Genomic DNA, 17,565 nt, shown 5'->3' on the forward strand with positions numbered 1-17,565 from the left:
GGATGTTTTCTTCTGTTTTTTTTTTGGAATTAGATCACTCCAGACCCTAATCTAAAATAAGCTGAACACCAAAACAACTCAATCTTAAAAAAGACTAAAATATTTTAAAATTTAAATTAACCTCCAATCAACAAATTTATCAAAAACCATCTCTAATTACTTACCCTAGAACTCGTGTCACCCATCCTATGGGTTAGAAAATATCATTTTCGAAATAATAGTATACTATGATAAAATTAAATTATTTTTAAGTTAATAGGCATTTTAATAATTATTATTTATTATTAGAGAAAAAATCAGCTCTAAATGGCATTGTATCTTTAATGGAAATGATGGGTAGTTTTTCTAAGAAATATGACATCAAACTTAATTAATAATTATGTTATAATAAAATTTTGGGGGTGCAGCGAAGTTTGGGAAGATTGGAGGCCAAAATATAAATTTATGGTAGGATAATAATAATATCACTTGTGATTCGTAAACTGTGATTAAGCTCTTAATCACATAGTAACCGTCTTTTAACAGTTAATGACAACTGATAACCCAAGGAAACCAGAAACCTCTACATGGAAATAAAGTTACTTTCTCTTTTGGTTTTGAATTTTATACCATTCCCCTTCTTCAACCTTCTTTCTCTTAATAAAAATCCCCACATTATTTTTATATAAGTTATGTTGAAGTTGAATTTTATAATGCTTCATTTTTCTGGTAGTAATTTAATATATAGACGTTGTAATTTGTCGATTAATGTCATTGTATTTATATTCTGATCATCAGTTACTCAACAATTTATATGTTACAGAATTGAAAAGAAAATTAGTTTAACTTTATAAAAAAATTAACCAATAACTAAACTAATTAAATTTAACTAATTTCATTATTTTTCTAGAAAAAAAAAATTCAAAATTAGACACTAATAATAACACTTCTTTTACTAACAAAAATTACCCAACAACGAGGTAGTGGGTGGCAAATGGCAATGCTTTCACTTTTTAACTCCCACGTAGAGAATTGAATTTTGCAACAACTCGAGGAAGTGACACTTGCCATCCCACATGTCACTCTATAGCCATGTCTAATACTGGTTGTAAATCTGTTTCATTATAATCCATTACACTTTTGAATTGGATAAGAGTGAAAGGAAAGAAATATTGCAGGAAAAATGGCTCCCAAACGTCGAGCAAAAGTTGTAGTGAGGTCTACTAAGAAAATCGTTAAGGAAACTGTTCAAGTAGCTGTGATTGATAAAACAGAGGGAGACAACAATGGTGATCAACAACAGCTGGATACGGTTCCTTTGGAAGACATAGAAGAGGCAGGAGAAAGGGTAATCACTGAAATTCCCATACAAGGGTCAACTGAAGACAAAGCAGAAAAAGAACCCCGCAAAGTGGAAGCTCCAGGCCAAAAAAACAGAGTGCAAGGAGAAGAGAAAACAGAGCCAGTTCATGAGGAAGAAGAACCGAGGAAAGAAGAAAAGAAAGGAAAGAGAAAGAGAGGGAAGAAGAAAGAATTGGTGGGGCATGAAGGGTACAAGACGTACGTTTTCAGGGTACTGAAACAGGTTCATCCTGGAATGGCGATTTCATCCAAGGCGATGTCGGTGATCAACAGCTTGATGAACGACATGTTCGAGAAGATTACGAACGAGGCAACCAAGCTGTCACAGTACACGGACAGGAAGACACTGTCTTCGAGGGAGATTCAAGGGGCAGTGAGATTGGTTTTGCCAGGGGAGCTTGGCAAACATGCTGTGGCTGAAGGAAGTAAAGCTGTCACTAACTATGCTTCCTACGATATAAAACGCTCCAAATTGGTTTAGTTTTTCTAGGATGTATTACTAGATTGTAGGTAGGTTTTGATGTTCCTTGGTGTTGCCACCTTTGAATTTTGTTTTGTACTATAATTAAAAGGAGGTTAGTTTGATTTAGGTTTTCTAGGACATGTTTTCTACAACTATCATGTAACAAGTTCTTCATTTCCATGGTTTGCTTTAAAAGTTATTTCTATTATTAGGTATTAAAAACCACAGCTTCTGCATTATTTTCAAGGAATGTTGGACTTAAAAGAAAGCAATATCAAGTCATGTTTGGGACACAGTATAATGATAAATCCTCCTCTCCAATTGATGGACATTTATGAGGACACATGATAAGATTTCGGCACATATTAACAGACACAAATTAACCGCTATAACCATACCAAAAAAAAATCAAAATTTTTTAAAACATACAATTACATCTTATTATACGTTTTCAATAGTTGTAACATTTTTTTTTCACAAAACGGTCTTGACAGTTGGACTTGGGCAGCAGGAGCTTTCACCATGGACAAATTCTAATAAAAATGTACAACCTACAAGATTAAAAGGAATATTATCAAATTTTATATAAATTAAAAATAGTTTAAATATGATTATAATAAAATAAACATAGAACAATTTAGATACTAATTATATAATAAATAGAATACATAATTGTCTACCATAACTGTCTTAGACTATCAAAAAATTTATTCAAATCTTGACTGCAAAATATTTATCCGGATTAATGATACTAAAATAATGATTTTATATTTATAATTAAAAAATAAAAATTAGCCCTATGTAAACTAATTTCTTAGTGAAAATAATGATTTATAAGAAACATTTATTTAGAAAATAAGATATTTATAATTAAAAAGTAAAGAAAATAATGAAAAGAGAAAGAACTTATAAAAATGTTAAAAGACTAAAACTGAGATGGATAAATATATTTATGAAATATTCACAAAAAATAAATGTAATTTTGATTGAAATGATAGAAATGAAAATATTAAAAATTATGGAGTTTAGAGTTAAGTAATATATTTTTAATTTTATATAAAAATATAAAAAGACAAAGAGGACCTAACAATATATTTATTATTTTTACAATTATGTGATATTTGACAATATTCTACTTGAGTTGAGACTTAATTAATATGTAACACCAACTCAAACAGTTTTTTTTGAAGGGTAAAACCGTGATTTCCATAAATCAAAACAAAAAAACAGAGTACAACTTTAATCAAACAAATCCATCTGAAATCAACATACTTCAATAATAATACAGACAATCATATTTCAAAAGAAAAGTAAATTAAATTTTAAGTGATGTCTTGTTACAACCAAAAGAAAATAAGAAAATAAGACTTTGTTGACATAATTTTTTCGCCTATCCTTTCTACTAATTTAGCAATACAATTTTATAGTTATTTTAATTAAAAACAACTTAATAATATTATCTACATTAGTCCTTATGCATTTTCAATTACTTATGAAAAATTTTCTTTTTTTTTATTTGTAAAATCTTACTTCTATAAAATTAACACAAACATATTAGTACTTAACGTATAGCTTCAATTAATTAATTGATAATTTTATTATTATATTTAAATGTTAAACTAAAAATGTTGAAAAACTATATTTTATAATTTTAACTAAACATTAAAAATTAAAATTTTAACTAATAGCTATTTAAAAACTATGTTTATTTTCAAATATCACATGTAAATTAAACTAAAAATTAAGTAATACATATTAAAATACTATATTTTTAAAAATATTAAGTATTTTTCTTATACATAATTTTCAAAATACCTAATTAGAATAAATAATAAATGTTAATATTATTTTAACATTGTTCTATCACCCTTCAGGGACATCCGATAAAATTGGAACATTGTTCTATTAAAATATAATATTTACATAATCTTATTCATAATTATACATATATAATTACAAAAAAGTAAATTAAATATTATCATAAAACATTTTATAATGCATAAATGAACTACATTAGTATATGCTAATGCTCATTTAAAAGTTTTACAATCAAAGTTTATTAATTTTAAATTAACATTATATGTTTATATAATAATTTTCAATAATGATTTTTGTTTTTCTCTTAAATTTTTAAATAATATATCATCATTATTTGGCTTTGAATATATTATCACAAATAACAATTAATTCAAGTTTATTTTAAATATTAAGTTTTTCATTCTAAACTTCTATGGATCATAATACAAATTATAAAGAATTTAAAAATATTATTTTGTAACAAGTTTTAAAAACAAATATAAATTATTTTAATTAAATATGCAACCAAACTCGGAATAAGAAACTAATTTTACTATTAAATTGGTGTCACTTGATTAAATACTTAGATATGTTTAATCAAAATTTGATCTTTTTGTCTATTGAATTTGGTTTGTTTTTAATAGTAGATGACACATTATTCTAATTTGATAAGTCTACCATAATCCATAATAATATTTTTTTTCTTTGTTATTATTTTACTAAGTGACTTCCTTATTTTAGAATTGATGTCATTAAGTCACACCAAATTCAGCCAGAAACTTTATAGCAGTAGAAATAGATTGATAATGCATTAGAAGATTGGATTTTCTGTTTCAATCATATTCATACCTAATCATGGCAATGATCTCAGAAAGGGGAAAGAGAAAGGAGAAAGATAAAAAAGAAAAATAAGATACCTGGAGTGATCCTGAAGCAAAAGCTGATGAGAGATTCTATAATTGTTTCTTTTTCTTTTGTTCTTTTTATTGGATTGAGTAAGCACGGACGACCTCAATTACCGGTGCACGACACATTGGACACTTGGCTCCACTTTGGACCAATTCATTGCCACATTTAAAGCAAGCGCACATGTGCCCACATCTGTAATAATAATAATAATAATATGGCAGATACAGATATCATAACAAATGTTAAATAAGGCCTGAAATCTTATATGAAATTGGAGGACGAACTTCATGAGATTTACCTGTATAGTAGTGAATCGATATTGCCTTTGGAGCATATACAACAGAGCCCTTTCCTGACATTATCCCAATTGTGGGCATCCTTGGACGAGCTGTCATCAATCATCCCTGTGCAGCAGAATATCGTGATGGATAATGAACAAACCGGACAAGCAAATTATAAGTGTACAACGAACAAATTATAGTGTGAAAAAACATATTGTTAGGACATTAAAAATATAGTAGCTTATACCCTGGTGCCAGAATCTTATTCCTCTTGATCCTCAAATGGGACTAATTAGGATAAGTAGTGCTGCTTGAGGGTTATAAAAGTAATCAAAGAGAAATAGTGCCACTTGTAAGAGACCAAGGAGAGATAAAAAGAAGAGGGAATCACTTTCCGGGATAATCCCAAAGGCAGAATTACCCGATTGAGCAGATATGATAGGAAAGAAGAAACAAACCTCGTGAACCAGCTGAACGATTGAGGGCAGCAGAGACTTCTTGTCTTATTGATCGCTGTAAGTCGAGTTGCATTTCCATGCAGGCCCCAAGCATCCTCTGCATGCCATTCATCCTTTGCTGCAGTCTTGCCATGTCCAACCTCAAATCATTAATGATATCCCACTCCTGCACCAAATTAGCAACACGGTTCAATTAAAATGGAGACCAAATGAGTTAGATAGGTCAATCTGAATTCATCCATTCTGCAAGCTTGCTGAAACTTAAGTTCACCAACAAGGCATGATTATTATGAGATCACTACATTAGCAATATCAAGCAACAATTTTAAATTCAACAAACAAATAAAAAGAAACAATATGGTACAAGAAATATTGGATTTTGACAATGAGAGCAGTGATTAAACCCCTTGTTTGGGACTCCAATGACCAGGGTTTGAACCCTGTTGAATCCCCCTCCCCAATTTGTAATGTACCAAATAAATAAAAAATGGATTTGGTTAGAAAAATCTACTAACAAATTAGGATAGTAGAGCGATCAACTTTTCAAAAGATAACCAGAACAGAAGAAAGTTGTGGGCAAAAAGAAGAGATGTACGTACAATTCCAAACTGCTGATGCATATCATGTGGAACCCAATTATAATGGTATGAATCCTGGTCCCAAAGTGGTTGCATATATGTCATCCTGGGTGAAGGAAGAGCAAGTGGAGGAACCTCGACATCCCCTTGACCCTCATTCCGGTCCCTGGTATGCCATTCTATGTATTGTTCTACAGAAGCAGGAGTGTATGGCATCCTAGGTGAAGGAAGAGCAAGTGGAGGAACCTCAGCATCTCCCTGACCCTCACTCTGAGCCCTGCTTTGCTGTTCGACATCTTGTTCAACTGAAGCAGGAGTAGCAGATGTTTCATTTAGCTCCAAGTCAATATAGAGATGATTTCGCCTTTCCCTAAATGATTGCATCAACCGGTCAAGAATCTCACGGAAACCACTATGAAGAAGGGTAGAGACACTTCTCCTACAATATTAAAAATAGGTTGTATTAGTAAAATAACTGGTCAACACTCAGGTCTGAGTGTCACTGTGAGATACAGTTATGCGTCTAACAAGGGTATGTTTAGCTTTTTCTATATTTTCCTATGCATTTGTATGGTCTTTAGAGGAACATATCCCATACTGATGTCTGAATATGTATCAAAGACAGGTTTCGGATAGAGGTGCTTCAAGAAAAATGAGAAGTTAGAGCAAAGTAGAACCAACAGTTACAGAATTACACCTATCTAACAGTTCCCTGAGCTCCATACTCTCTACATTATCTTCAGGAAAATAAAATGCGTCTGCTCTCCCACCGGGTTCTTGATCATAAGACCATTGCAACCAATTCCGTGTTGTCTCAAGCAAGCTACCATCGTCATTCCCACCATCTTCATGGTGCATGCCAGAGGCTTCTTCATTATGACCATCCATCGATACATTATACTCAACACTAGCTTCCTGCCACATTGCGTCTTCATTTTCCTGATCATCCTCCTGCAGTTGTTCAACTTGAGAAGCAGGTTCTTGCCCATCAATATATTGAACTAGATTCTGTTCTAAATTTTCTACGACATTAATTAACCCAAAGGTCCCACTCTCGCCATCTTGGGGAAAATGTTCATGAGATGCTTCACCAACTTCTTTTATGTTACAATGTTCTCGAGCTTCATTCTGTTCAAGGGATGACTCACTAGCATTAGTTTCTTTCCAGTCCCCATCCAGGACTTGTCCAGTAACATCTCCGCTTTGGTCCTGCCAACTTACATCTTCAACAACATCAGCCACTAAATCAGTTATACCATCCAAAACACTCTGGTTGTCAGTTTCCTTGTTCTCACGTTCAGATTGTCCATTTAAAATATCTATGACTTCATTTGAATCATCAACATGGTTTTGTTCTGTTCTGTTACCCTTAGTGTCAGAGTTAGATGGTGTATCGCAATATTTACTGCTTGCAGGACCACAACCAGAATTATCCAATCTGGAGAAAAAACCTTCCCTGAAAAAGGGCACGGTTTGCAAAATGTTACTGCCAAATGGTGAAAATGACATCATATAAATCAGATGAACAAGGAATCGTAAACTTATTATCTAGTTAAATGACCATCTTTCTGAACTTCCTGCAATCAAGAATCAAAATGTCCTGACATTGTCATTGATAAGGGACGTCTCACATGACAAGTAAATTTGAGTTTTTTGAGTCAAATCAATAGAAGCCGCATTATTTTAAGCTTCTGTGAAAACATCCAAACTAAATTAGAGGTCTAAAGTCCTTGTCTTAAATTCAAGAATCTAAATCCAGCTTTAGATTTTCATGAATAGTCAGGTGAAAATGGAAATAATAAGACTAGAACTACATTGCTCTGCTTGAGAAGCTGGCAGCACAACTTCCGCTTGCTTAAAGTTTATCTCAAATTAAGTTCCATAAAAAAAATGCTTACAGAAAAACGAGTGGAATTCTTTCAGTACCTTAGACCAGATACGGTCTGTTTTTGTCTTAATAGGCCTAATTCACTGGCTGCTATGGAGGTAGATTTGTCACCAGCAACCCTTTTGTCATTTCTCAAGAATCTACCTCTCAACAATGACTGCAAAAAGAAAACACGATATGGAAAAAAGGAATTACAGTAAAACCAGTCCATGTTCAGTAATGTAAAAATCAAGATGATGGAACATTAAAGATAGGATCTTTATGCCCTTGATCTAAAGATACCAAGCTAAACTAAACAACGGTTGCTTTCAAACAAATCACACATATAGAAGATCCATAAACATTTTAAAAAATTTGACAGCCTTTTAGTAGCCAATAACAACAGACATCTAATAGCCTAATTCTTTTCAGAACTATAAATCTATGAACCATTTAATTTCCAGAACAAGCTACAAGCTAATAGCGGTAACATCAACAACCATAAGAAGATAAAAGGGCAAGCAGTTGTTGAAACAGTCATGCTAGTATTACTTTTTTCATTAAACATCTACTCTCGTTAGTATGATATATGGACTTTCTCTTTTCCATATACATCTCATAATTGCAAAGTAGCTTCTTTCAAGAATTTTAAGGGGAAAGTATAACCAACACATCTAATACTGTTGTTAGAACATGAAATACACTTAAAAGATGACTTTTAAGCTACTGGGGCAATTGAGGCAACTAGCAGTCCCATTGCATGAACAATATTAGCTTTGTGATTGACACCAGTCCAATAGCTCTCAAAATCAAGCAAAACAATTTCAATTACCAACAAGAATCTATAAGACCAAATAACCAAGTTATCATCTACCTTACAGTGTTTTTCTGTCTTCGTTTATGTTTGAAATTCTGGAAGAACATGCACAAAATGAAAAGATATAAAGACAATAGCCAGCCACCAAAGAAAAAATGGCAATACTTTTAAAGCATCTAGTATACCTGAATGCGTTTGCGATGGGCAAAATTTGATACAGCCCGAAGCTCCAGCAAACCCTGAACCTCTGTTTGCCTTTCTCCCGCAGCCTTTTTAAGCATATCAAGCAGCGCCTGTCGGCCACATAATTTCCGAATGGCCCTATGCACATGCTCAGTTCGGTCTTCATTCTGGTTAATCTCCAATCCATCAAGAACATGTTCAATACCGGCACCAGCATCAGCCGCTTGCTCTTCTCTACTCTGAATACAAGCACCTCTCTGCTGACTGTTCATCTGCACACACTCCCTTATAGGTCTGATTCTCTCCTGCTCAGTTTCATCAAGCAACTGGGCCCTTGAACTGTTATTTCTACGGGAAACATTAGATGTACGTTCCCTACCACCACTGTTCATCCACTCCCGAAAGATTTGCCTTACCCTTTCCCTTTCAACTTCCCCCAAATCAGATGAGTGTTCACAATTAAAATTACTTGAATCCGCATTCCCACTCCGTGACCTGAATCGATCTTGGGACCATTGTCCAAACTCATTCACACTCGTGCTCATATCCTCTGAAACAACAATATGTTCGCCATTTTGGCTGTCAGAATCAGTCATCGACAGGTCATCAGTCCTTTTTTGGAGCATTCTTTTACTTCCTCTCTCTTGAGCGTGACTCACCACATGCTCATCCTCCAGTTCCCGCCACATCTGCAAGATTGAGGATGCCCGGGTGCTACCATTTTCCCGCCTTCTTGATCTTGATGGTTGAGACTGAGACTCTCTTGGAAAAGAATTTTCGAGCACAGAAACATTGTGTAGACCAGCAATAGCCATACTGCTGCAATGTCTAAACTACCAAACTCTTTGTACCCACAGCTTTAAATGCTTGGAAGGATAATCAATACTTCCATAAACACCTAAATCTAGAAAATCTCGTCCTCATTGACCTTAATCAGCAGTTGCATCAACACTATCAATCTTCAGAGCAAACACACACATAAAGCACAACTAGGAATCTTAGTTTTTCTTTTCCTAACTTATTTTCATAAAACAATTGTAACACTCTTGATACTCATTCAACTTCCTCAATGTCACGTCTCACCTGGATAAAATAAGGTAGAAAATAGAATTAAAGAAAGCATAAAGTATTTACAACAAACTCCACCAAACACGATAAGAAACTATAATCTTAATTGACTTACAGGAAAGAAAAATTCCCTTGTTTGGCCGCTGAGAAAATGTAGAAAGATAATAATAAAAAATCCAAATCTCAATTTTTACAGTCTCACGCCAAAAAAATAAAAATACAGGCGAGCAGACACACACGCATACACACAAATTAACCTTTTCCAATTTCTTAGAAATTCAAATCTAATGTTCTCTTCTTCTTCTTTTTTCTCAAAATTCTCAGCAACCAAACAAGAAAAGTAACATTGCCAAACTACATTAAAAAAAAAACTGAAGATCCGAACAACAACAAAACACAATACACGCCACCAATTAAAGAGAGAAAAATGAAGAAAAAAAAAGGTACCGTAGAAGCTTGAGCTCTTTGATTTTCGAAGGAAACGAAATCCAAAGAGAGACAGAAAGAGAAAGAACTGGAGAGAAATAGAGGGAAGAAGAGATTTTTTTGTGAATAATAGGAGAAAAATGGGGACACGTAAATTTTTTTTTATTTTTAATTGCCTATTTTTGTTAACGGACCCTTATGGTCCGTTTATTGTGGGGCTAATTATGAAAGATTCCAAATTTTGGATTTAACATTTTATGAATTTGGAACTTCTTTCACGAATTCGCTGTTTGGGGTTGAAATTTCAAAATAAAGGTCTGGGAAGGGTAATTGCGGAATTTCAACTAGCGAGGGAGAAATGAGGATGACCGGTAATTTCGCGGCGTTAACGGCAATTCAAACACTCTACTTCTTTTAAAAGGTTTTGTTATCCAGTTCTTTTTCTAATTACATATGATAATTTTAGATATACTTTAATTATTTTATAAAAATAATTTAAATATTTTTAAATGCAAACTCAATTAAATAATAATAATTATCATAAGAACATTTTTATGTGGTTGTAACTAATGTCTCATTATTTTTTTATGTAAATATATTTTTACTCACAACACGAGTGCCCTTATGATGAGATTAAAAGCACACATCTATATTTTAAATACGTTTTTACGTGCATATGCATGTGATAAAATTTCTATATTAATAATGCTATTGATTGAGTTGGTGTCACAAGTCAACTCGACACTAACTTAAAATTGATGATAACACCATGATAAACAATTGTGGTGCATTTAGTTTTCTTAATACGATATATTTGTAAGTTTAAATTTCATTTTCCTCACCATTTATTCTGTTTTTTAAGATCGTACATATTTAATGTGTTATTATTAATCAGTTTTAAACCATAAATTTTATTATTGATTGTATTTTATTTTTAAACACCCATATTTATTCTAAATATATGATTTTCACACATATTAAAAAATATTATTTTAAATATAACTAGAATTTGTGATTATTTAAATAAATCCTTAAATTTTTATCTAAATAAACCTTTTTTAATCTATACTCATAAAAGCCCTTAATTTTAATTACTTGGCATTATTTGATGACATGTAATTTAAATTAATAAATTACATGGAAATTAATTGTTGATTTGGATGGGCACATAAGTAAAATAATATTTTCTAATTTTTTTCCTTATTTTATATTAAAATTAATTTTATTATGGTTGAAGAAAATCATTAAATTAAATTTTATTATATGCAGCATATATGATGACCAGCCAAAAGGTTAAATATATATGGTAAGAATATTTGAACGTGAATGACAGAAGTGATAGTTTTCAAGTTGATCTTGAGATGCTATCTCTTGTTATTATAGAAGACTATGTTGGAGAATTGGGGTGTGTTGATAAGCCATTTATTTATCTTAGCATACCTATCGTGGCCTGTACCTACAGTTTCATGTTGGTTAATGATGATTCTAGGTAACTGATTTGATAAATGTTTTGGTTAAATGTGGCATTGTAGATCTGTATTATTGATGTTCCTGAGTTGTTGGATGACAACCCTTTAGTCCCTAGAGGTGAAAACTAAGGAGGCGATATAGATGGTTGAAAAAATGAATCTGGCAAGGCTGATATTGATGTTAACAATGTTGAAATTGAACTTGTGAGGCATGAAGATAGTGTAAATATTGTCGAAAATATTGGTGAGAGAGTACATGAGGTTGACGATGAAGAAGATGATATGCGAGTAGTACAGAATCAGGAGATGCTTTATCATTTGATGTTGAGTTTTTGAGTGAAAATGAAGATGAGGAGACTCGAGGAATAAATAAATAAAAAAGAACCAATACAAACAGTAACAAAGTTACACAGGAGATGATTTTGAGGACTTTAATTCTCCAAATGTTATCGTGAATAATGGTGTCGAAACTGACAGATTCAAAGGTCTTTTGAGGGTTAGTAACAGTGTTGTGAATGAGGATTTTAGTAAAGATTATGTGATTGAGTATATTAAATTTATCAATAATTGGATGACTATCAATGTAATTAGATTCGATCAGGAGAATTATGAGTTACGGGAATTTTGAACATTAAGGTTCTAAGAGGTTAATTTTAGACTATGCATATTATGTTTTAATTCCATGTTTTTCTATGTTGAATGTGTGAAACATCGTTTCCGTAATTGTATTATCGAATGTAGCTAAAGACGAAATTGGAATCATAGGAGACAAAGGGAAGCAGAAGGCGATCACCGAGCGACGACTCCGGTTTGTGCTAGCATAATTTGTTTTCCTTACATAAATTTATTAAGTATCTAGGCTTAAGAAATTACTAGGATAACTTGATGATATATGTGTATATGGGATGTTACTTGGATATGATGGCTTCAAAGTGATTTATATGATATTATGATATGGAATGATGTTGGTTGAATTGTTATGATGGAAATATATGAATGATGCACGTTATGATGTTGTATGATCTTTAAAACGTCCTATTAACAGTGGCAAACATAATTCGAGTATAGTTTGCATGGAGTCTTATGGAGGGATATGATTCGATGCCTTCGAGCTCTATATGTAACAGCTTGAATTTTAAGTGGTAATGGAAACGATGATTTGAAGTCACCAATTCTGATGAGTAAACTCATAAATTTTATTATTTAATATTTATGAGTTAAATGTGATTTTAGAAAGATTTGTGAAATAGTAATTTGAATTTAGAATGAATTATTAGGTTAATTGGTTTTGAAAACGGGGTATCGAGACCTTGATTTTATAAACCGAGCCGTAAATATTTTTATAAATATTTAAGGAGTGTCATTAAGGTAGTATTAAAGTTTTGTTAGAAAATTTTATCGTTTCGATAGTTAATTAATTAAAAAGAACTAAATTGAAAAATGTGGAAAACTTGCTAAAGTGATTAAATAGCATAAATGGTAAATAAGGGAGGACTAAAAGGGCAATTAGACACCCAAGGAATGGTTGAGGCGGCATAAGCAGAAAAAAAATCTTGGAATTAGGTGATTTAAGGGCAAAATTGTAAATTTTGTGAAATTAACTTAAATAAATTAAATTCTAAACTTTTCTAGGCTATTCTTCTTCTAATTTTCAGTCCAAAAATGCCATTGAAGGTCCTCTAAGCTGGTTTTTCATATTTTTTCATCATGTGAGTTCAATTCTTGCTCTTTTCTTGTAATTTTTGTGTTTTTAAGATTTTTACAATTACGTCCAACTATCTAATTCATTAGTTTTTTATTCTATGGGTAATTTTGAAAGTTACCATTGATGGGTGCTGGATTTTTATGATGAATTAACATGGATTTGAAGTTTTAATTTTGTTATATGATGATTTTATCAAGTAATTTCAATAGAAATTGATTTTAGGACCAAAATTTGAAAAGATTAAATCTTAGGGTTTGGTATTAAAGTTTGTTTATTAAAGGCTGTGTAATAGCTTATAATATTTAGATAAATTATTAGTTGAGAAAAATTAGCTCATTTTGATGAGTTAATTGGTGATGGACTAAATTGCAAAAATTGTAAATGTTAGGGTAATTGTGTAATTTCAAAATTTGAAGGGTATAAATTGTGAAGTGTACTGAAGTTGAAATATATGCTAATGAAAGAAAAATTTTACATTCTAGATCAAGAGCTCATAGATCAACGAGAAAAAGGAAAAGTAGCCGAGTAGTCTCTGAACTACTACCAATTTTACAATCCAACCCAGGTAAGTTCATATGGTTAAACTTTCATCATTATTTGTTAATTTAGGAATGGTATAATGTATTTATTCACATTTTTTTGTTGAAAGTAAGATTATTGTAAAAGTATGAAAATTAAATTGAATGTTTAAAATGAGTAGAACGCAGGATTGAGTACGATTATTCTGGGGCAAAGAATGAATTGACGGATAAGACCATGGTTGGATCATAGAAATGTTTAAATGTAAGACCATAGCTGGGCTATGTCATTTTAATGAAAAGACCATAACTGGGTTATGGCACCTTGAACGTAAGACCATAGTTGGACCATGGCAGTATAAATATATGTAAGACCATAGTTGGGCTAAGGAATTCTGATGATAAGACCATAACTGGGTTATGGCACTATAAATGTAAAACCATGGCAGGGCCATGGCAATGCATGTGTAAGACCATAGTTGGACTATGGCACACAAAAAACGATGTACTCATATTCGTAAGCCGTTCTTTGATTCAGAAAGAAATGGTAAAAGACTTATAGATTTATAGATTATTATTGATATCTGAAGGAAGTGTGTTTACTGATTATATTGTAATTGACAGGGAAAAATGTATGATTTATTTACAATTTAATTTATTATATTCGTAAGTCGTTCTTCGATTCAGAAAGAAATGGTAAAAGACTTATGTGATTGAGTTGAAAGATTTATAGATTATTATTGATATTGATCTGAAGGAAGTGTGTTTATTGATTATATTGCAATTGACAGGGAAAAATGTATGATTTATTTACAATTTAATTTATCATATTAAGTTCGATAAAGCCAATGTTTAACCTATTGAACTTACAAAGCTTCATTAAGTTTACTCATGTTGTTTAATGTTCTTGTAGATTAACGTGTCGTCGGAAGATCGGATCAACACATCAAGCTACATTATCCAGTTTAATTCGGTAGTTTTTACAATGTAAATTTTGGTTTATATGGCATGTATAGGGTTGAATTGACAATGATATAATTTGAAATGTGGTTGTGAATGATATATATATTGTATGTATGTTTATGTAACTAGTAGTAGATTTTGATAAACCAATTAGATGGATTAAATAGGTAAGTTTAAGAATTTGAGTGTTTAGGATGTATGTCATGCTTAAAACATGATATTTGGCTTGAGTTAATTTCTTGTTTGGGATGTATCGAGATATTAAAATGTTGTGTATAGGGTGATATCATAATGGGTGAGAAAAGTGGTCTTAAAACGGCCTATTTTCGTCTACACGGGCAGAGACACGGGCATGTGTCTCAACCGTGTGTGACGCACGGCCTGGCACATGGGCGTGTAGTCTAGTCGTGTGTCCCCTGCACCTTGAATTTCAAAACAGAATACCCAGGTTTTTACTTACGGCCTAGCACACGGGCGTGTGGCTTGGCCGTGTGACCCTTGCACCTTGCACACGGCCTAGCACACTGGCGTGTGGTTGGCCGTATGACCCAAGTCAGAGAGTTACACGGGTAAGGCTGGGACACGGCCGTGTGCCACATATCAAATGCCCACACGGCCTAAGACACGGGCATGTCTCCTGGCAATGTGAGCCACACGAGTGTGTGTCCCTCGCTTCTAAGAAATTTTTTGAGATTTTGGAAAAAATTCCCTGAGTACTCGGTTTAATCTCGATTCATTTGTAAGGTGAATATTGGGCCTCGAGGGTCCATCTAAGGGACAATATGAGTGTTATATGATTGATTCTTAATATGTGTAATAAAGGTTGAGAAATGTTCGTATTTAATTTGTAAAGTTTGGTAATGTTTCGTAACCCTGTTCCAGTGACGGATAAGGGTTAGGGGTGTTACACTATACTTATGTATACCTTGGTATGTTGGATGGTTATTCATTTATGAGTCTATTGGTGTATTGGATGGACATGCTCTTACAACTTCACTAATGTGCAGGATGGGAACATGCTATTAAACTCCTGATCTACACCACAGAAGTTTGTGTACAATGTTTTAGATTTAGCATTAGCAAGGCGTTCTTTTTTGGTTGTCTATTGAATCTCGGGCTTAGTCACTCTTCCATCTTCAGTGTCCATTATAGGTGGCTCCCATCTTGTGAGGATTGAATATCAAGCTTTTTCACCAATAGATTTGATATAGGATTTCATGTAAGCCGTCCAATGAGGATAGTGACCAATCACCAACGTTAGGGATCGAGAGGTAGATAATCCTTCCATAGCTAGCGATTAGCAACATCAAGAATCTACACTATTATGTTAAGTGGGAGGCTCTGATACTAATTGTTGACCAGAAAGAAGTAATCGATTAATAAGCTAAATATAAAGACAAGTGACTGTAGAATTTGGCACTTCTCCAAGTACTACGAAAACACAAAGTAAACGGGGAACAACAAAGTTTGTTTACACAAATTGGTTTCCCTACGCCTGTGGAGCCTAACTCAGTGAGAAAAACCCACCATCTCTAAACAACTACAATTAGTGATCATAAATTTATCACACCCCAATATAATTCCTCACTATTCTACCTTTGAAGACTGGACCTCTCACCACTAAATTCTTTCCCTGAAAACTTAGTCTATAAAACCACAACATAAAGGTTTTACAATCTTAAATGCACTCTCTCAAATAATGTTCCTCACTTGAACAGATAAGTACTCTCAATTGTTCACCGTACATCAACCTATACAAGCCTCTCAATTATATAGAATTTTTCGAGACTTACTAACATAATGAAAATCTATCAAAATCTCTATTAAATAACAACTAAACTAGTTGAATACAATATAATAATAACAAATAAGGTAAACAAGAACGATTGGAATATGTCTTCAATGTTTTGATCCAATCCAAATTCCTTGATCTAAGAGATTTGATAAACTCGATTTGATATGATCTGATTCTCCAAATAAATTTCTCCAAGTGATGATTTTCATTAATGGGCTAAATATAATCCATGATCTTGACTTAGCCCAAAGATATAATTCAATAAATTGTCAATCTCTTAAATATAAAAATTTGTTATTTGCCGCAGTGGTAAAGGAAGTGGGCACTTCCTCAGACACATCTCGATTTTATATTTTTCAACAATATTGTTGCTCTTGTTATATGTTGTTCATGTTGTGTAGTCTAGATTGTTGGTAATCAAATTGAGTATAAGACTCAAAGTTATGACAATATTCAACCATCTTTGTTTTGCTATGTCAAATCAATTCCTACAAATGCAATTTAGATCAATTCTAAAGTAATTAAAATTTCGAAAGTAACCATTTTGAGAGTTTTAAAAATTGATGAAGAAAATTTAAATATAATTAAGTTACCTGTCATGTAAGTTCCCATTTTATAATTTTATTTCTATTTTTCAACACCAGATTCCTTACTTCAAGAGTCTATGATGGTTTACGAACTTTCTTCATGTTAAGTGTTAACTCGGTAAACTTTAAAAAAGAGAGGCCAATGGAATGCTTTCTTTTGTAAATATGGCTACCTACTCCACGTAGCTGAGATGAGTCGTGAGGATTTTAATAAATATCGTCCGAATGTAAAAAAATTTAATCAAACTTTTAATATTAAATTCACATCTAATTAAATCTTTTCATTTATTAAAATAATTATTTAATTATTTCGTTAGCATTTTCATTATTGATCATGTTG

At 32.4% G+C, this 17,565-nt stretch overlaps 2 protein-coding genes across 2 annotated transcripts; one reads left to right on the forward strand and one right to left on the reverse strand.

Moving 5' to 3' along the window:
• Nucleotides 1-931: 931 nt before the first annotated feature.
• LOC105799135 (uncharacterized) lies at nt 932-2,012 on the forward strand. The gene has a single exon (XM_012629535.2). It carries the CDS (start codon nt 1,163-1,165, stop codon nt 1,820-1,822), a length of 660 nt encoding a protein of 219 aa, XP_012484989.1. The 5' UTR covers nt 932-1,162; the 3' UTR covers nt 1,823-2,012.
• A 90-nt stretch (nt 2,013-2,102) lies between these two features.
• LOC105799134 (uncharacterized) lies at nt 2,103-10,367 on the reverse strand. The gene is made up of 9 exons (XM_012629532.2): nt 10,210-10,367; nt 8,697-9,777; nt 7,754-7,872; nt 6,525-7,283; nt 5,849-6,266; nt 5,250-5,415; nt 4,809-4,914; nt 4,519-4,702; nt 2,103-2,355 (listed from the first exon to the last, which is right to left on the reverse strand). Exons 2-8 carry the CDS (start codon nt 9,507-9,509, stop codon nt 4,585-4,587), a joined length of 2,499 nt encoding a protein of 832 aa, XP_012484986.1. The 5' UTR covers nt 9,510-9,777; nt 10,210-10,367; the 3' UTR covers nt 2,103-2,355; nt 4,519-4,584.
• Between the last annotated feature and the right edge of the window lie 7,198 nt (nt 10,368-17,565).

The sequence above is a fragment of the Gossypium raimondii genome, chromosome 9, assembly GCF_025698545.1.
Source record: "Gossypium raimondii isolate GPD5lz chromosome 9, ASM2569854v1, whole genome shotgun sequence".
Lineage (NCBI taxonomy): Eukaryota > Viridiplantae > Streptophyta > Magnoliopsida > Malvales > Malvaceae > Gossypium > Gossypium raimondii.